The sequence below is a fragment of the Pocillopora verrucosa genome, chromosome 2, assembly GCF_036669915.1.
Source record: "Pocillopora verrucosa isolate sample1 chromosome 2, ASM3666991v2, whole genome shotgun sequence".
Taxonomy (NCBI): Eukaryota; Metazoa; Cnidaria; class Anthozoa; order Scleractinia; family Pocilloporidae; genus Pocillopora; species Pocillopora verrucosa.
Genome location: NC_089313.1, coordinates 14,147,182 through 14,168,635, shown reverse-complemented (window position 1 = coordinate 14,168,635; position 21,454 = coordinate 14,147,182). Strand labels below are relative to the sequence as shown.

Below are 21,454 nucleotides of genomic sequence, written 5' to 3'. Positions count from 1 at the left end.
GCGGTGTTGTACAATTTCTAAACGCGTTTGCTTGTGAGACCATGAGTCGAGCTGGTTCTCAAAATCAAACTTCAAATAAACAGAAAGTTGAAATTGATCACAGAAAGTTGAAATACAGACTCGACCGAAGTGTCTCATGAAATAAATGGTAAACTTGCTACAGAAAAGTGGTGTAAAGTCCATTACTCTAAATAAATAGATGATTTATAACATGCATGTCTTGTGGCAGCTTCTTACCAACATTGCACGGATGGGTGGAGTTTCAAATCAACGATCACGGTTTTGGGTCCCATTTGGTGTCTTTGGGCCCGTTATGCTTAGTGCGTAGAGGTCATAGGTTCAAATCCTGTATAAGCCTGAATTTTTTTTTCAGGTCTTATTTTTAATACTGCTTAGATAGTGTTCATTACCGCGAAGATCGCTTCCAAATCTATGCCCGTGCGTGTCTTTTACCAGCTTAGTAACCTTTCCAAGGTGTACCCAAACTACGAGTCCAAACTACAGTGGTCTCGACAACGATCCTCAACTTTCAAGTCGTTCTCCATCCGTTTATACGGTATATTAAACCACACAATCCATGTCTGTCGTCGAAGAAAAGTGGCAATCGACAAAGCCTTCCTTGAGGGAGAGAAGTAAGTTCATTTTTAACAACGATTTGTTCAGCGATGTAAAGTTCACCGTGCGAACGACGGATGGCGGAAATGAAAGCATGCAATTTATTCCTGCTCACAAGTTAGTATTGTCGATCAGTAGTCCTGTGTTTGAAGCCATGTTTTACGGTGAGTTAGCGGAGACTAGAGACTTTATTGAACTGCCTAACTGTGACTACGAGTGTCTGCTGGAGTTGTTTCGTTTCATGTACTGCGATGAAGTCAACTTGAGCGGAAGTAATGTCATGGGAGTGTTGTACTTGGCGAAGAAATACATGGTGCCTTCACTCGCTGATAAATGTACCGAATATCTCTTCAAAAACTTGGATCCGTCCAATGTTTTCATCATTTTACCATTCGCTCAGAAATGTCAAGAGAAAGCCCTAGTGGATCGATGCTGGAGAGTAATCGATGACAAGATGGAGCAGGCAGCGAAATCAGATGGATTTGTTACAATTGAGAGGAACTTACTCGAAACAGTGGTAATCAGAGATACACTGAATATTGAAGAGATAGATCTGTTCAAAGCCGTTGACATGTAGGCCTCAAAAGAATGTGAGAGACAAGGTTTGAGGGCGGATAGCACAACCAAAAGAAGAATTCTTGGAGAAGAAATTGTCAAAGCAATTCGCTTCCCAGTTATAGATCAAAAAGATTTTGCCGACGTCGTGTTGGACAGTGACATCCTAAACCTAGACGAAGTTAAGACCCTGGTCAAATACCGAAGTTTGGTGCTTTGTCATCCATTAAGATTCTCAGACAAGAGAAGATCATCTGTCCCTCGTGTCTGTGGAAAAACTCAACGTTGTTTCAGATTCCAGTCCTTTATTTCTCTTTCCAAAGATGACGCATTTGAGAAAATACACATCATTGAGTTTTCTGTGGACAGTAAGATTTTGTTACACGGGGTATGTCTCTGTGGCGGTTACAGCGAGAACCTGATTGAGCTTAGCCTATGGAACAACAAAGGTACACTACATCGTGTAACTGGAACGTTTTCCGTCAACTTGTATGAGGAAAATTCATTTCCGTTCTATGCTTACCAAATCTTATTTCCCAAAAATGTTGTTTTGAAGGAAAACACCACATACCGCATGGAGGCAAGAACAAGTAATCCAAGTTCATGGTGTGGAGAAAAAATTCACCACCAAGTTACTTGTTCAGGTGTAAAATTTACATTTAAGTCCATTGTTGGTAAAGACTTTCCTGCGTTGCTATTCTCTAAATTACCCTGAATAGAAGAAATTACAACAGAAAGGAATCTGGATCTTTATTTCCTTCGGATTGAAGTGTGGACGTTTTGTATTCTGCAGCATACACCTTTATTGATATCTGTCGGGCTATACCAGCAACTAAACTACTCGCTACATCTAGTTACAAGCTTGGCTTTTGTAGGTACGGTTGAGGATCTAGAACGTTCCGTAACATTACAACAGATTATATTTATATGTTGACTCAGGGATGACTCAGCATGACACAGCTACTTCTAGAACATTCTTGGAGGTCACACTACACGGATCGTTCTCCCATAATGTTAATGATCACAGGCCATAGCTTTGTTTTACAACAACCAAGGGTAGATTATTTAGATGTACTTTGAAGTAAAGTGTTTACGAAAATTGAGAAAGTAGAGGAATATTCTACTAAGAAGAAAATGTTCCTCGTTTATAGTAATTGTAAAGAGATAAAGTAAATAGTCTATAAAAGCGAGAAGAGAGGACTCTGCTATCCACTAAGATCTATTCCTATATTTAGCATCACAGTAAAGGGCTTTGGTCAGGGAAAACTTTGCTATTCGGCTCCATTCAGATTATCGCTCTGTAAAACAACGTAAACGGACTCATTTTCCTTGAAATGATCTCCTCAAGATTGATATAAGTTACAATTTCTACAACGTTGTGACCCTTCAGTGGTATATATTACTCAAGAATCTTTCAGAGTGCACGTTCATATGCACAACTCAAAATTTGTAGCAAGTGCTGTTGGCTTTTCATTCAAGAGCTTTTCGAAACACAAATATGATCGAAGGTGTAGAATCATAATTTCAAGGAAGTTCATCTTCTAATCATCAGTGGATGGAAAATTCCGACGTTAAACTATAAAGAAATAATCGAGTCAAATCAGGAGACCTTAAGCACCATCTTCATTTTATCAAATGTATTGCAGCTGTAATAAAAAAAAAACAACAAAACAAGCACCACTAAAAGAAGGATTGTTTCTGTAATCGAGTATTACCCGCATCGTCTGTGCAGTGAGTATTACAACTTGAAATTTTTCTCATATTCTTTAGGGATGGTATTTTTTATAAATCTTTTGCAATTTTTACTTTCACTACTGGTGGTATTTTTTTATCTACTGCGTAGATTAGTTGCAGGCAGGTTGCCGTTATATTGCATACTTTACTGCATGCGGTTCTCAACCAGTTGTTTGTCTATAGAGCCTTGATAAGGGGAAATAAAATTCGTTATTCACGTCCAGGTTATTTTTCCAGCTTCCTTGAGGCTATCGTAAGGGTGTCATGCCCTCCGTAAGATGAAGTCGGACTCTCGTATAAGCCTATCATAAAAAACCAAGACTTGTCAACACCCCTGTTCCAGAAATGTCCAGAAGTCACGCGACGCTCGTCCAGCGCTGGGTGACATCTGTTGAAGTCCTAAATGTAATAACTGTCCTAAATGTAATAAAGTCCTAAATGTAATAACATTTGGTCCTAAATGTAATAAAGTCCCTAAAATAATAACATTTAGTCCTAAATGTAATAAGCCTCCAATGCAATCGTTGAACTCCTTCAGTGCATTGTTGTTATGGCGGACATCCACATTGAGATGTTAGTGACAGGTGTTGCACCAAACACCGCTGATTAGTATACATGTCATATTACGGGCTCGCTGATATCAATCAGCGTCTTTTTACTTGCTAGACATAAGAAATATCAGCAGTCGAAGTATGGTCCATAAGGCGGTTTATTGATCGAGTTGAAGAAAATTATTTCCAGCCCAAAGTGAGCAAGTGCTTGGCTGGAAGCTCAATAGGATGGAATCGGTACGTAATCATTAAGACTTTTTGGAAAAGAAATTGACTACAATTGATGATGAACTAGCATACTATTGTTGATGTTATCGTTCGTGTTAAAGTCTTTAGTAGTGATGCAACATTTTAGAGCAGTTTGAATGATTTCGCTGTGTCACATGTTAATCCAAAAGAAAATTATTACTATCAGTAGCGTTACTGAAATTTTGCACATCAATGTTATTCAGTGTCAGTTGATTTTAATGAAGCATTTGAGTTCATTTTTAAGAATGACTATCTTGATTTATTCAATTTTGAACTAAGGGTATTGCATTTCTAGCCCTCTATGGCTTTACTGGGATAACATATGATTGGTCAGTAGATATCTTGCTCTGTAAGTCACTTTATCATATAGCTAGCAGCGCACGCGGGCAAGATGAAGTGAATCCTGTGTTCTGATTGGCTACCTGAGCGGACATGATGAGCCCACTCTCGCCCGCTCGGATTCCCCATATTGATCCCACGCAAGAAAAGTTACAAATTTCGTAACTTTTGGACAATGTTTGCGTATACATAGAAAAAAAATAAACGACCCTCCTGGGTTTATTGTGCTGCAAACACAGTTGGCTTTCACTATCGGCTCTCGAAATAAACAGGCCATTCTTGATTCTTATCAAAGCGAAATCTTTTGTTATACAATGAATCCTTTAATGATTAAGCCAAGAGAATATAAACTCTCTTGACCAAGCTTGTATGGTCAAGATTACTGGATATTAGCCTCGTTCCTTTTCTACTTTTTTATGGACTGAGACTTCGTCTCAGTCCATAAAAACGCAAAAAAAAAAAAGAACTCGGCTAATATCCAGCCATTTTGACCTCACGCTTGGTCAATAACGCATATGGATATATTTTATGCAGACCCGTAAAAATCTGGTAAGGGAAGACAGTACAAAAAAATGCCCTTCCGAGCCCAGAATTTGTCTAACGTATAAGTCGGTGGACTTCCTATTCCTTGTAATTCAGTTCATGAAGTGTGAACTTCAGCACTGATGACAGAAGTATTTCGTCAAAATCTGTTACACTCAAGAGTCTGAGCCAATGATATAAAGAGAGCTATTGGTCAACGTTCTCATTGCTTTTGCGTCCGTCAATTTGATGCCAAAAGCACATCAGTATCAGTATAAGGTTTTGTAGCCAATGTTTCTCAACCTACGTCTTTAGCAAATAAAAAGACACTGATTAATATCAGTGAGCCCGCAATATTCCATGAATATTGGTCAGAGGATTCTTTGGTGCAACAGCTGTCACTTTGACATCTCAATGTTAGCGCAGTTGCAACGATTGCATAGGAGGCTTATTACATTTAGGACCGAACGTTATTACATTTAGGGCTTTATTACATTTAGGACCAAGTGTTATTACATTCAGGACTTTATTACATTTAGGACCTCAACAGACATCCCCTAAAACAACTGCGTAGGGGACCACTACGTATCAGAAAAACAGAAACGTTGATTTTGCCTCAAAAGATGCGACAACACCATGAATGTTGCCGCTTACTGAAAAATTAAATTTCTTCGAGATCGATTGTTTTGAAACGTAACAGCCGGCGAAGAAGGAACAAAAATGTGCAAGTGTACAATCAACACAACAGTACAAGAATAACGTTGAGGAGAATTCCGTGGATTCTACAGCACCCCGTGCGTGTCAGGACAAAACAATGACTTTTCAATTTAAATAAAAGGCAGTAATGCTCATAAGTGTTAAAAAAATTCTCCCCATGCTTAGAAGTATTCCAAAGTCTTACCCCGCACTAGTTTTATGAGTGTCCAAACTCACGCTAAACTTTCTGTAACTGTTTATGGTGGATTATAACTTTATCTTCGCGGTGACTTTCATTACTAGAAAAACATTTCTCCACTTATTTTGAAAGGAAAAAATTTCGTTTAAATTGAACCCGTCTTTTTGAGCCAAGTTATTTCTTTGGAGCTATTCTCTGTCGAACAAACAAACCCCTCGGAAAAAGGTAAAGGGGGTAATTTTCTAAAGAAACTGTAGTGCTGCGTCGTTACGAAAGTTTAACAGGGTAATTAAGTATTATCAGCTGAGTTGATAATGTAAGTTGGCCACCGTAAAGAGTTTCAGAGCGACGTTTCGAGCGTTAGCCCATCGTCAGAGCGAATGACGAAGGGCTAACGCTTGAAACTTCAGCTTTGAAACTTTCTACGGTGACCAATTTACGTGATCAACTCAGTTGATAATACTAAATTACCCCCGGAAAAGGGTATTGTTACTGTCGACACCCACTAAAAATCTGTTATTTTTCCAAATTCGCACCCACGATGGAATGAGAGGGTGATCATTCTAGCATAGTAACCCAATATGCAAAAATGTCTTTGCGTTTAATTCTAATCACTTCTTAAGCAGATGCTTGTCTGTAATTGTCATTTTTATCACTAAAGAAGAAAACTTTTAAGTTGTCCAGCTTGCCTAAATTTCTACGATATTACCCCGATATGTCTATGGCTAAGATGAATTGGCAGACAAAAAAGCTCACCATTAGAGAAAGGAGTGAGTTTATTTTTAACAACGATCTGTTTAGCGATGTTAGGTTTGTTGTCTCGGGAGTAATTGGCAAATGTGAAAACAAGAAAAGTATTCCTGCTCACAAGTTTGTGTTGTCAATTAGTAGCCCTGTGTTTGAAGCCATGTTTTACGGTGAGTTGGCGGAGACTAAAGACTCTATTGAACTGCCTGACTGTGATTACGAGAGTTTGTTGGAGTTTTTTCGTTACATGTACAGCGATGAAGTGGGTTTGAATGGAGGTAATGTGATGGGAGTGTTTTATTTGGCGAAGAAATACATGGTGCCTTCGCTGGCTGATAAATGTGCGCGACATTTACGGCACAACTTAGATGAATCGAATGTGTTCAGTGTTTTGAAATTTGCACAGAAATATGATGAGACGAACCTTGTGGAAAATTGCTGGAAAGTGATAGATGAACGCACCGCAGAAGCTGTAAAATCTCGGAATGGATTCTTGACAATTGAAAGATCCTTACTCGAAGCTTTAGTTGAAAGAGACTCGTTGAATATCAATGAAGTGGAACTGTTTAAAGCCGTTGATTTGTGGGCTATAAATGCCTGTAAAAAGCAGGGTTTAGTGGCGAATGGATCAACAAAGAGAACAATTCTCGGAGAAAGAGTAGTCAAGGCAATCCGCTTCCCTACGATGAAGCAAGAAGATTTCGCCCTGGTGGCACTCGACAGCAAAATATTAACAGCAGAAGAAATTGTGAGTGTTATCAAGCGTATCAACTTAGTATCAAGTGCTCTGTTGCTGTTTCCAGAAACGAAGAGATCTGGTTTCGTCGGTGAAATCCAGCGGTGCTGTAGGTTTGGTTCTGTCTCTCACAACAAATGGAGTTATGCGGGCTCTTCCAAAGACTGCGTGAATCTTTGCGCTGACAGAGAGATTACGTTACATGGGCTTCGGCTCTTTGGAGAGGACCAAACTAGCTACTGGGTTGATATGGAAATCAAAATTGCCAAGAACAAGTCCGTTCTGTTATCAAAAGCAGGATGGTTTAAATCAGAGGCCTTGTCAAGCAATTTTGGTCACTATCATGGATTTGAGGTTTTTTTTGACGCTCCTCTTATGTTGAAAAAAAATCATTCATACTCTGTGGAAGCTTTGATCATAGGTTCGGATTCGATGCATGGAAAAAACGGTCACGAAATAGTAAAATGTTGCGGCGTAACGATCACGTTTATGAATAGTAAGTACTCTGGTAATGGAACAAGCGTCAGTCGGGGTCAGTTCCCTGACATATTATTCACTGTTTAATCAACATTTGATCCAAGGAGTGTTAAGTATCGAACTCCGCTTTCTAGTCGTAGGGCACAGTTAAACAGGTTTGTAACGTGAATGAAGACAGAGATCAAGGTGGGGATAATGGTTTGATATAAAGAACAGTCAACAAATGAATGTTTGCTTGTTAGTTTGATAGGAGAATACGCTTTCAGACCATGGGAGTTATAGTATTAAAGGAGCTTTATCACAGCCTGTGCATCTTGAAATATTTACCAGCATTTACTTTGACTCTCCTGTAATCCTGAACATTAATGTCGTTTCCTTCATCAAAACTTCCGTTACGTTCGTCCATCCTCACCAACTATCTGTTTGGGTGGATTTTTGATAAAAGGCCACCATCAAAAGTCCTTTATGTCACCGATAAATGAAAAATTTCAACGACCCATGAACTATTAAAAGTAGTGTGGCACCGTTCCTTAACCCTCTGACTCCCGTGAGTGACCAAGTCAGAATTCCTCCTTACTATATCTATACAATATCATGTAGACAAGTGATGAGAATTAAGAAAAATGATCAATTATGGGATTACTAGTTGATCCCATTCCAAATTCTCCAAACTAACACAATGAGAATCGTTTGGCAGATAGCAAGGAGAATTATTAATGAGATCATGGGGGTCAAAGGTTAACTGTCACACTCCAGCTTGAAAAGGTTAGGTAGTGGGATACCTTACCTCTAAAAGCCATCGAGGAAGGAACTCAGTCAAAGAAGTATTCAAGGAAATTCTAACATCCATAGTTGTATAGTATACTGTTCGTTGTTGATAGATAAAAGTGGAGTTAACATCTCTTAAAAGGGGATTTCCAGTGGATCATCTCGCGGCTTTTCCACGCGTGTTCGTAAATTTGAGAATTATTTTCATTACTAAACAAAACTCTCCCTGTATGCAGCTGTTGGAGGTGGCTTAGACTGCCTTTGCTATGAACAACTATGGAGCACAAAGGGCACTGTGAGACTTCGCGAAATGAAATGGCCGGCCGGTTGTAGAAGGACTTGAAATATTGCGAGCAAGCTCTCATTAAGACGCCACACGAGTGGTGAAGCGTGCGCATTCCTAGCGGGAAAGAGATGTAAGCAAGCGAGATTTTCTCGAGGATTCTGGCAGGAAAGTGTCAAACCCCTCTGAGATCTCTCGCCGTCTCGAATCGCGTGGGCCTTCACCGTTCGTATTGCAGTGGTAATCAGATCCTGTTCGAAGGTAAAATTAGCTTTTGGAAGAGAGCATTCTAGGATCTCCAAGATCTGCAATTTGGCTTATCCCGCTGAGAATGAAAAAATGATCAACAGCCTCACATCTCCGTAGGAACCACACTATTTCCGCCAAAAAGGCCGGTCAAATTATCATAAATCAGGAACAAACACGTTTGCCAAATGGTTTCTCATTCACTATCGAATACCGTTACTGCAGTAACTGTTTCACTTGTGATCCCACCTGGCTTTGTAGGGCTCAAGGGATTTTACTGAATAGAGTCTGGCGTCAAAACATTATAATGACTTTTCCATCAGTTTCTACTCAGCAGGAGACAGATTATTGTTGTTTACGTATGAAAGGTAAGCATGCTGAGTGTAAGTAGCGCCGATTGTATATGTATATTTAAAGTTTGTAGTTACTCTTACAGACGTTGGCCATCAACAGATATTTCGTAGCTCATCGTAATCTTTTCAAGTGTTTAGACCGAGCTCACCTAATGTATTGTTACTAAAGTAGGTCAAACGTAGGCAATTGATACAGAGGCATGTCTATCGATAGGTGGATACTATCCCTGGCACTTTGTACGTTCCTTAACTTTATACCAGGTGAGTGAAAATCCTTGCTTCTTTTCTCCCCGTATAAACAGGCGTACTCGCTTGAGTAAATCTTTGCCAAAAAGCCATGTTAGACATTTGGAAATTAAAGGGGATAAGATGACGCATACTTCACACCTATCGGTTTAAATCTATGAAGCCGGGATAATCTAGTCGCGTGTGTTTTCACAGGGATCAATTTTCCCCTACGTTCCCCTGCACAACATTGAAAGTGAAAGTACAGATCAAAAAGTTTACAGAACATCGCTGGGGGAGGGATGGGAAGGGACTACACTGTGAAATTGCGCGTCCTTTTGATGACAGGTTTTTATTTTGGTGACAGTTGTAGCGTTCTCTAACAACTTTACTCTATACTCTACTCTTTGAGTAGAAATGATGCACAACTGCCGCTTTAGGAAACTCGCGTCCGAATTTGACTGAAAATAACACAGGTTCAAATGTGGTTTCTCTGCTGTCTTGCAGAGGAGTCAAGTAGACACACAGTGTGATATAGTTCAACCGAAACAACCCTCTACTCGCATTTGTTTATTTTACGCAGTACTACTAGTCCAGGCCAATGTTTTTTCGTACTGCATAAAGAAAACAACGTACCCTAATGTGATCCTCCGGGGTAAAATGGAGGCAGGGACCTACACGCCTTGGGAACCGGGTGACTTAAGTCACATGACCGTTGATCGATGCACTGAACACTGCTGTAAAAGCCCGGATACAGATGTAGTGTTTCTACTGAACAGGTGAGACATCAGGTGTATAATCTATAATTTGTAAAACGAACGCATGGCGTGACTTTATTCGATTGATTTCAATATCGTTATTCGAGCTTTGATCGGCTAATTTCGTTCCTCCTGTCGAGGCAGTTTTGAGCAAAGAGGTATGTTAAGGTAAAAACTTGCCAACAACAAAATTTGCTGGTGTAGGTTACTCAAAAAGGACTCCTCGCTTTTTGTCTATTAGCAAGTTTTCCTTGCTAATACGTATACCGAACAAGATTTCATCAGCGTTTGCACTTGATAATAGATTATGGCTGTTTATCCTCTGTCATTAAAAAGTGTAAATGAAATCATAACGATTCCATAACACTGGCCTAACATTTCGAAAATTGTCATCATAAAATAATAAAATATTAGAACCTGCCATTTTTAATCTTGCTTAACATCCTGACTTCTGTTCGTCTCTTTTTTTCTTTTTGGCGATTTGTTTGAACGGTTAGGAGCTAAATAAAAAGGCATTCTTGACTCAGTTACTCCACCCAGAGCAACAGCTGTTTGTGGACCGCGCCCTGCGTTTACCGCCATTTGGTGCGTGCGGTGCAATTAACTAAGTTGTTTTTTAAAATGGCAGCATACGAAGGGAAATTGTTTGGCACATTTGAAGACAATTTTCGAACGGTTAGGTATGATATTCATATATACGTTTTCGTTGCAGATATGAAAATCAAATGAGATCGGGAGCATACCTCTCTTAAAAAGAAATTTTCAGGCGCAATGCAATCGATGTGTAAATTTGAGCTTGATAATATGTTTTCTCTTCAATAGCTATTGCTTCTGTGTGAAGTGCCATTCTCTGGAATCATGCGCCATGGTGAAAATCACTCCACCCTCGACGTACAGACCTGTGATTGTTACTGTATTGAAACGTAAGTACTTTGACCTCTGAACGTTACATGAGTTTCTTTTATATAAACTGGTAGATAATGATAAACATTTTAAGCATATTTTTCGCAAAGCATTTGTTGACATCACCGGGAACCCATTACCCAGGTAATAGGTACCTGTCATCACTTGATCAAGGTTACCTTATAAAGTCTTTAAGTCTTTTTGGAGGAGAAAAAAGTTACTGTGCCTTTGGCTCCAACAAGAGATGATAAACTCTCGGTTCCAATGAACTATTCTGGGAAAACCAATGGCAGTCAGTTGACTTGAAACTGAAGTGGAATAGCAAGCTTCTATGTGTCTCACCCTGGTAGTTTTTTCTATACCAGCTAAGCCACTGATTATAGTTAAAGCTTGATTTGACGTTATTCAATATTTCCCAGACTCTCTTTTTCAGGACACCAAACATGTAATTTTCGCACATCGTTCTAGTTAAATGGTCTAGCCTAATAGGTGATTGAATAAAAAAAATTGATTGTTTGTAACTTCGTCTTTTCGTCGAAGTATTGCATTTTTCATCCTTACTCCTAAAGCAAACATCTTCGGCGAAAGAAAACAAAATTATAGTTAATTCTGGCTACATCTATCTCCGATAAAACAAATTTTGAAATCCTTTATCTGTTTAACTGCAAGGAAAAACTTAAATTTTTTCTTTTCACGTGACAAGTGGTAATGGGAACATAAAAATAATAACTGCGATGTCCTATGGCATTTGAATAACTTTTTACATTTATTTCAATTTAAAAAATTAAAATAATTTTTTCCTAACTCTCATCCGGTTGCGGAATCTCCTTCAAAGTTAAAAACCAGGTGATAAATGTCTGGGATCTCCCTTACTTCTATTTTTTATTTTTTTTATGGGAAGAAATCAAACGGAAATTCCAATGAACAACAAACTTCATCTGCGCCCCCAAAGTAACCTTTACTCTCTTTAGAAATAATTTGTTTCATACAAATTGTCTGATAAGATAAAGCTCATAAACACTAGTTTCTAAAAAGTGTCGTTATCTTGCTTTCACGAATAATGGACGATAACTACTCTTTTCAGGCTTTTAGCGCCTAATTAAAGGCTAGAGTTCATAGGCACAATTGGGCCGTAAATATTTAAAATGTTGTTCCGATGTATTACTGTGCAACATTCCAACTTTTTCTCATCAATTAACAATTCTTTTGTGCTGCCGTGAAATAAAGGGTCAGAGGCGGGTACCTGACCCAGTGTTAAGGAATACTTCACTTGAAGCGCTTTAATTTTACCAATAAATGCCCAAAATAAACGAAATTAATATTTCGAACCACTGACATCCATAACTTATGAGTTTTTCCTATTGGTCATAAAGAAAACTTAACGTAGGCGTCGAAAACTTGTGATAATATTTTCAAAATTCGCGGTTGCATATACGTTCAGACGAAACAATGTTTTGATACTAAAGGAGTGACCTTCACGGTGATTAATGATGTTTTGTGTCGTCTTGAGTTTCCTCTACAGTAAATATTTTCTTTTGCCACCTAAGGGAGTTAAGTGAAGACTAAATCAAATAGGACGCCGGTTGTATAACTCTCTGACCCGTACTAACATATAATTTATGCAAGGAAATTCAAAACATTTCAAAGCCACTGAATGCAGCGCACCGGGAGACGGTGTAAGTTCGCAAGCCTTAAATGGTGAGTTAAAAGAACTTTCCACAAATAATTTACAAATACTTCTACAAATTTTTACAAATAGTTAGTCATTTTATTTATTTTCATATATTTGTATTTTAAAGCTCTCTTGTCTTCATAAATAGTAGAAGATTTTAGGTTAAAACTGAGATGAGAGAAGATTTTTACGGTGGGTGATAATTCATTTCCCATCATATTATCACTGATTATGTCACAGAAACAAAACTTCAAGTAACCATTTCTCCTTTCCCCAAAAATTCAACGTTCAGCAACTTTGCCGGTTTGCTGCATCAAAAATTAGTTATTGGTTTTTATTTTTTTTAGTTTAATTAGGGAAATTATCAAAATCCATTGGATACATTCTTCATCAAGCCGAGAATTTTCATTGATTGGCTGTGAGAAGTATACACCCATTGAATGAAGATAAAGCTCTCCGGTCGTTGGTACCGCGTATTTTTCTCATTGTTTGTCTTTACGATTGTTTGTCTTTTGAAGTGCTGGCTTCTGCGAGTGGTCTTGCAAATCTTTCGAAAACGTTGTTTACCTCAGTCTCAATTTAATGCTAAGCAAAAGTGAGCGACTTAAAAAATACGTGGAAAAGCTGACTGTCGCTATGATGAAGTTAAAAATGAATTTTGTGAAAATGAATTTAAAGTAGTTCAGATTGAATTTTTCTTTACTCAGTGAAAAATTACGATTGTTCTTTAACAAAGGGAAAAGGGAAATACAAAAGAACCTAGTTTGGATCATTTTAACCTAAATCTTATTGGAAGAAAATCATATTCTTCTTCTTTAGTTAATGATTTAGTAACGGAGAAGAATATGATTTTCTTCCAATAAGATTTCTCCATGTCGCTACCAGGGTACTGAAGAGGAGGGGCTTGGGTTCGTTCATTCGTTTGTTTGAACATCTCACACGATGATCTTATTTTTTCGATTAAACAGGAAACAACAATGACAACAAGAATATAACTAGTGATAATGTAAACAACATTAAGTCATAGATGACAATGAATGATTGAGACATTGATATGGTAGAATATATATCAAATCGTAAGAAACTGCACTTTGGAGCTTTTTCGTCTATTTCATCGCTTTATGCATGTCTTTCAAAGTGTTAACTTTAAATCTGATCAGACACACCATTATGAAAACAATTAACGAGTGTATGACGTTATGAAACATGGTTGGATTTTCACATTCCAAGGGCTAATTTACGCAGATGTAAACAATACGGAATAAACGGTTCAAATGTTTTAGTTTCTTGTGATGCAAGTTTGCGTGATTATTTCATCCTTTGTGTTATCTTAACGTCCTCCCCTAGTACAACTTCCTTATCACTCGTTAGTAGATTTTTCTCCCTGATGGCTGCCGGTGTGGTCCTAATTTAGTAATTGTACTAAAAATTAGACTATGAATTTACCAGGTGTGAATACACAGCTTGGGAGACAGAAACACCCCTAATTTACCATATTTATCGCTAACCATTTTCTCAAAAATCGCCTGGAAAGCTCGGGAAAACATCGCCACGCTTGCAAACACTCTACCCCAGCATCTGTTATTTGACAAAATCTCGTCTGTATTCAGAAATGTGTGGATTGTGGGCAAGCTGTTAATTGAAAAGATCACAAAAGAGAGTTATAGATAAGGGTTGCTTCCTATGTAGCTAGCCGTCTGGGAAGCCTATTATTTCTTTGACATAAAGCGCACTGCAGGCACATCTGTTATTTGTTGTTTCCTAAGATGTTACCTTCCTTCTCAGACGTTGTTAATTATAAAGCGATTACACCTGGAGGATAAAACCACTTTGAGTTCATTCATTTAGTTATCCTCGAAGGTGTGCATTCCTAAATTCTTTTGTGTTTTTCGGCGCTACAAAATCTCCATTGTTCAAGTCGATTTCATCTTTGTTTTTAGTGTCATAAGAACACTCCCTCTCTGCTCGTAAATAATAGTTATTATTTTGAAGATCTCTGTACTTTAAGAAAACCTGATATCTATCTTCATAGAGATAAGAACGTCTTATTCGCTCCACTTACGCCTGTAATAAATCATTTACGTTGTTTATGGCGATTTGATTTCAGTGACGCCAACACTTCTCGGTAATCTTTCCAATAGCTGAATCTTACTTTTCCGCCTCTATTATCTGAAAACTTGTGTTGTTTTTCTAGGCATTTCTAAGCTTCCTTCAACTACGCAACCTCTTTCGGCTACCAGGAGTTTCACGAGGCGGACCCAATCTACAGAATATAGTACCCAAGTGAGTGGTAGTAATAATTGTTTACATGTTTTTTAGAAAAGGTTATTGCTAGAGATAATTTAATGAACTGAATTAGACGAACAGTTTGATGAACCCATCTTTTAGAGCAACTGTCTTTCTCAAAAATATTTTCATGACGTATTTTGTAACTGAACCTAATCCTCTTAGCCTGCATTCATCTTTCAATATCAAAGATCTTTAAAAGAGATTTTTTCAAGAATTTTCTGGTACACAGAAGTATTGAATAAACTTACAATGCCTTCGCACCTGTTCGTGTAAAACTGAAGTCGTTTCTTATAGTCATGAATCAAAACCTGAAGACAGCAGATCGCCAACGATAAAAACTCTTAAACTGACGTAATTTTGGAAGACTGTAACTTTCTCTTTGAACTCGGATGTCTTCTATCAAGTTGTCTGAAGAACGTAAAGAAAAAGGTAACAAAAAACGGTTACAGTCGCGTGCTCGTGCTTGCGTTCGAATATTATATTTTTGGTGACCTTACCGAGAGGACTCGTAGCTGGAGCACATTATGAAAATAAATCGTACACTAAATAGAGGAGGACTCCTGGCTGGAGTATATTTGAAAGTAAACGATTTATTATATAAAGCATACGGGTTTACACTCGACAAGGAACAGTTGTATACGGTTGTAATAGGTGTATGACAACTCTATTGAAAAACTCCCATACTCGGTCCATGTACCTCATAAGCCCCAAGATGCTGAATATATTGATATTGTAACTAATCTGCCTCAATACAACTATTTTTCCTGTTCAATCTCAACCTTTAGCATACATCAAAAGCACATAACCAAGGTCATAAGCTTTTGTATCCATTTAATGTTTACCTCCGTGAAACACTCTTAATTGATACGCTAAGAACTTTCTACGCATGCCAAACTGTAAATATTTCTCTTTTGAAATAATAGCGGTTTTACCGAAAACCCCTTTATTGGCAAATTGTTTCTTATTTTGTCGGTCTTAGGGAAGAACTGAACAAAAAGAAAAACAGTGCTGTCGCATGTTTGATTTTGAACATAAAAAACATAAACTACGGATTACCACCGTTGCATGTAAACCATATTAACTATTGTGGGCTTAATTCCCCATCGATGTTTTTCCTTTTCATGGTGTGACATTGGTTTACCGCATCATCTATTTCACCTTGTCATTTTGCACCAAATGTCACACAAACTTGCAGGGGTGCTAGTTTTTCACTCTCTTTTCCTGGTTTTGGATGAATTTGTTTTCAATTGAGGCTTTTCGCTTTGACGGTAATTTCAATTTGACTTTTTCCTTTTGCCTTCAATGTGCTTCTTGACTCAGTGCAGTATTATTTAGTATGGGCTTTCCTTCACTCCAGTCAGTTGAGATGAAATGAATAATTTTTTAGCTGTTTTTCTTTTCTCGGATCTATCGCAAAATCCTGTGACTTTCCACGTGTTCCAAATTCAATTAATGCCCTCCTTCCCTCGTCCCCGAAAAAGGAAAATTATACAAAAAGATGTTTTTCGTCATATCACGAGCGTGGGATAAAGAAAAATTCTGAGCTCCCTTGAGGAATCGGACCTCAGTCCTTCGGATTCCGCGCTCCGATGCTCTACCACTGAGCCACAGAGGCTCTACGGTTAGCAAGATCTATTACGGTCTATTTCATATGACACCCGTCCTGCATACTGTTAGGATCAGCAATGGCGATAGCGTCATGTTTAATAAGAGAGACGATAGGTTTTTTGAGCTCGATAAAGAAATAGAGAAAGATGTTTTGTTCGTCTTGACACGAGCGTGGGACACTTATTCTATTTACAAGGAAAATTTTTATTATCAGTTCAACATTGTGTAATCTATTCAATCTGGCAATTAGGGTCTTTCATTCTTCTCTTAGCCAACCACCGTCAAATTCGAACAAAAAGAAACAAAAGGAACTAAAAGACCCCAAGATGCCAAAACAGACCCCACCAAGAAGACGAGTGGTAGTGGATTCAGACGAGGAAATGGGACCGAAACCAGCCAGGAATGGAGACAGTCAAGCAGTTCGTGTAAGCCTCTCTATCTCTCTCTCTTTCTTCTCGGATTCTTACTGATGTAATTGCACTATTTTCCACTTCAGGCCTAGGGGTAAACATAAATTGAGCACTCTATCCGACTCTCAGTTTTCTGACTGGGACCTCGATCTGACTGTTGGGTGTAAAATACACAATGTTGTTTGCTGAGTTCATTGTATCCTATTTTCACAGATAATATGGGACCGTTTGTAGATTAGGCAGGAACGATACCTTTTGAAGAAAAAAGAAACGGTTCTTTAGATTGATGTACTACAAATGGCACGTCTGACCAGTTTGATTGTTTGAAAAATTTTTACCATATTTGAACGGTTTCTCGAAATTGCGCTCAAGAAAACCTTGGCAACATTCTCCACTCGCGGGGTTGAGAGAAAGAAAAGTGTACTTGGTTTTTGCGATTAAGCAATTTTCAGTTAAATGTTGAAAAACCAAAGCCAAAGCTATCACAGGGACCAATCAGAAAAGAGATTTACAACATCACCAGCCAACGAGGACTCGTAGTGGAAGCGCATGACCGAGTCGAATGGCCTAGTCGCGATTATTTTTAGTTTTGCATCTACTTGCTTGAGAGGATGACGTAACTTTTCTGGACTAGTCACAGGCAAAGTTGGGTAAAACCAAAACAATCCAGGTTTTGTTAGACACCACTCAAAATTGCTCCATGTAAGAAAAAGTTACTTCCTCTATTGTTAGATAAATTACAATATGCAAACTTGCATAACTGATCCATCTCTTTTCAACGTATTGAAAGGAAACGAGCTAATTTTTACATGATAAACATAAATAGATAAATAGATTTTTAAATAAAAATATAATCAAACACATATATCTTTATATACAAAAGAAAACATTCAACTATCAAATTAGTAAATTAAGCAAAAAAAACTTTCACTGTGACTTGGATAATTTAACTAATTATATAATTCTTCCTTCTTTTCATTACTCTTGGGAACGCACGTATCTTTAACTCTGACATTCAGTTTGCTTCTCTGTTTACAGAAACTATTTCGTTTCTTTTCACGGAAGCATAATCCACAAACAGCTCTTGTTATTCGCTACGCTATCTGCTTTTTTCTCGGTGGACTTGTTGGACTTATTCCTTACTTAGTTTTCGTGATTGAGCTCTGTAAAGGTTTGTCTGTTTCTTTTATTCTTTTTCTCTCTTTTCCTTCTAATTCTCTTGGTCTTCGTTCCTCGTTTCTTGCTTTACATTACTCGCTTTCTTTCCACTCTTCATCGTTGATTGGTTGATCCATTTATGTATTCTTTAAGCTGTCCTTTCGTTCATTCGTGTTTTCATTTCTCCCATCTATTCTTCCTTTGTCCCTTATTTCTTATTCACCCATTCACTTAACCATTTTCTCATCCGTAACTTCCGACCTTATCTGTCAGCGTGTTCCTTTTTTTTTTTTTTCTATCAGAAGAAGTTTTTTCGGTCCGAGCAAATTATTCATGGAAAGGTACTAATCTTGACTAAAATCGAAAGTTTACAGATTAACATTTGATTGTAACGCTCAATATCCACAGCTAACTTAGAAATGAGAAATCCCCATCTTCCTTCAATAAATGGATATTCTAAACACAAAGATGTACCCAAAAATGAAGCTCTCACCTCTTTCAGTGAAATTAGTAGTGCTCCTGTCATCACTACAGCTTACGTTGGTAAGTGTCCAAAAGTATTAGCCGACGTAGTTTTGCTCCATAAATGCTTCAGTCTAGATAGCTGGGCGAAAGCACAGAAAATGGCTTGAACCTAGGAGTAATAGTTGAATCATCTCGGGATTTCTCTAACTTTTTCAATTCTCCTTCGCCTATTGTGCGAGACAGCAGTTGTTCTTAAGTCTTCCTTTGAAATTTTGCGCGGGAAATTGGCGCGCGGGAGACCAGAATCGATCCCCTCGCGTATGCCCTTTGTTTGACCGCTGAGTTGGACTGTTGACGTTTCGCGAACCTGACCGTAAGCCATGTCTCACTTGACTCTGATGATGACTTCCGCTAAGGTTGTCGAAATACCAGTCACTTCTACAGACACATTCCATTCAGGAAAATCCTCATTAGGACAGTCAGAATACACGATCAGTTGTGATAAAGTAATAGATAATAGAGAATACACAATTATATGAAATTAAGAAAGACCGTCTTAACATTTTCTTTGTTGATCTGTTCAGTACTGCATAGGATGACATTTACTTTTAAACGGGTAAATCGACATCTAATAGTGCAGAATTAAATTAATCGCATCTATTTGCTTACATGATAATAAAATAATAAAATTTATTACAAGAGATATAAAAAGAGCACTAAACAGTAAACATAAAGAAAGAGAATTGCTTCTAATATTTTATCCCTTAAGGATGAATTGCGACAGTTTATCTGCCTGTTTTATCCGACACTGAGCTAGGTCACAAAAAAAGAGTGGGCGTTCCCTTAAATACAGCTACTACCGTGACTCGCTCATAATCAGTGAAACAGAAACCATAAGTTGATTCCCTCTAAATCACAGCTAATATGTGCATGACTATCAGTAAAGGGATTATTACGCTATTAATTGTCTTCTTGCGCTATCCCTTTTTTCATTGCAGATGTAAACTTCACCACACTAAGTAGTAACTCAACTGGTATCACGACACCCCGACCCACAAGAGTAGTGACAACAGAGAAAAAGGGTGGGTATTCAGTCATACGTTTCAACACAATTTCCCCCCAAAAATAACGAAAAAGTATGGACATGGGTGAAGTAGCAAGGGGAGGGGGTGAGAGGCGGGGTAGACACCTCCGAATGAAAATTTGGAGGGGATAGTCCACCCCCCCCCTTTCAGTTTCGTGGTTCAGTGTAGAAAACATCACCAGTGCAACGTGAAATTGTCCTGGGAAAATATTCAGTTGCATCATGCTTAGTTAAATAGTATGTTGTGGTACTTTTTTGAACAACTCAAGCCTGCTCATGAATTTCTACAAGTAGGTAACAGATCCCAAAGATGTTTTCTTGTCGTGGCCAATGAACCATCGTTAAGACATTTTGAGACACCTGAATAGGCCTAGGGGCATGGAATTGGCTCGGTGTGCAATAGTCAGATTCCCTAACCACCCCCCCCCCCTCCCCCCATCAGCCTTCCTCGCTCTCACTCGCCACAAACATTTTTTTATAAAAAAGGTCCGCCACCTCCAACAAAAAGTAACCCTAAATTATATAAGAGTTACTAAGTCTATACTCGAGGCCAAGAGACCCAAGCTGACCATGAGCACATTTCCTCTTGTTCGGGGTAAGGTTTATTTGGTCCTTACCTATCATGAAGAATATTGTTTGCATGCATCCTTTTGTGAGAAAAGACATTGAAAGAATAAGCCGTTCTTTTCACCGTTCGATGACTTAGCATTAGTATAGCAGTGAAACTGCAGTGATACTGCGAAACGTTTTCGTGTACAAATGGTGATTTGAAAATTTTCTCCCAGCTGAAGGGACAGGTAATGACGACATCTCTCTCCAGTGTTCTGGGACCATAACGGTCATTCGCGTTCGAGCGTTAGGGATCCCTGGGGATACTTCTACCGTGGACGATTTCAACAAGCACTGCCAAGCGAATCTTGGACAAGTGGATGGGACAAATGTATGCATTGTGAGCCTCAAACGGGTTTATAAGTCCCGTTATCCACCTTTCATAAAGACTGTGGTCACTTATACTTGTTCATACACTGAGGAAATCAGTTAGCGATAGTCGTGAGGGAACAGGGTAGAGGCTTTAAATACAACCATATGATTCTCACGTGATGAGGAGCAATCCCCAGAGGATTCCTAATTGCCTCCCCCTCCCCACCACCGCCAATTCTAAGAGAACAATAGAAATAGCTAATATGCGTAAAATTGGTACTTTTTGTACGGTTAACGAAAACTGATAGATTACTCTCGGTTATTTGGTTGTCTAAAGGGCGGAGCCCACAGAGAGGAAAAATGATAAACTTAATTTGATATACTGATGGACGTAAATCCACTGGAATGCTGAGAATATGATTTCCTTCCTGATCGATGGTATACAAATACAAAAGAAAAGTTGTAAAAAGGAAACGTTGATATCAGATGCAGATACTGACGGTGGATTTTAAATGAAGACAAAAGTAATGTATTATAAAAATACGTAAATTCATTCACAAGGTTAATCACTGGTTTATTTCTCAAGAGTGGATCAGCAGGAGGAACGGCATACCAGTCATGTTACGGTCAGATTTTGCTATATTTTGAAAGGCACTTATTATGTTCATAATCACTTGCATTTGCTTTAGCAAATTGACAAAAGGACTATTTTACGCTTCCTTGATCACAATAGCTTTCTTTTTTTTAATTAAACGAGGCTAAGATATACCTAGATATACTCAGAAGCTGCTCGGCAGAGTTGATTTATTGTTACCAGCCCCACGTTAGTTAAGCATGATTGAATTAAACGAAAAAGAAAATTGCTTTAGACACAAATCATGCTTCATGATC

The 21,454-nt window shown here is 38.3% G+C and overlaps 2 protein-coding genes and 1 pseudogene across 2 annotated transcripts; all 3 read left to right on the top strand.

The window, feature by feature from the left end:
• Positions 1-442: 442 nt before the first annotated feature.
• On the top strand, positions 443-3,294 carry LOC131790671 (BTB/POZ domain-containing protein 6-like; annotated as a pseudogene).
• A 2,881-nt stretch (positions 3,295-6,175) lies between these two features.
• LOC131791343 (BTB/POZ domain-containing protein 6-like) lies at positions 6,176-7,507 on the top strand. Its single transcript, XM_059108681.2, has one exon. It carries the CDS (start codon positions 6,176-6,178, stop codon positions 7,505-7,507), a length of 1,332 nt encoding a protein of 443 aa, XP_058964664.2.
• Positions 7,508-9,192: 1,685 nt separating this feature from the next.
• On the top strand, positions 9,193-21,390 carry LOC131788969 (uncharacterized). The gene is made up of 10 exons (XM_059106060.2): positions 9,193-9,331; positions 9,879-10,074; positions 10,876-10,976; positions 13,597-13,634; positions 14,823-14,911; positions 16,797-16,950; positions 17,974-18,106; positions 18,502-18,636; positions 19,557-19,640; positions 20,428-21,390. The coding sequence occupies exons 1-10, from the start codon at positions 9,271-9,273 to the stop codon at positions 20,682-20,684; spliced, it is 1,248 nt and encodes a 415-aa protein (XP_058962043.2). The 5' UTR covers positions 9,193-9,270; the 3' UTR covers positions 20,685-21,390.
• The last annotated feature ends 64 nt before the right edge of the window (positions 21,391-21,454 follow it).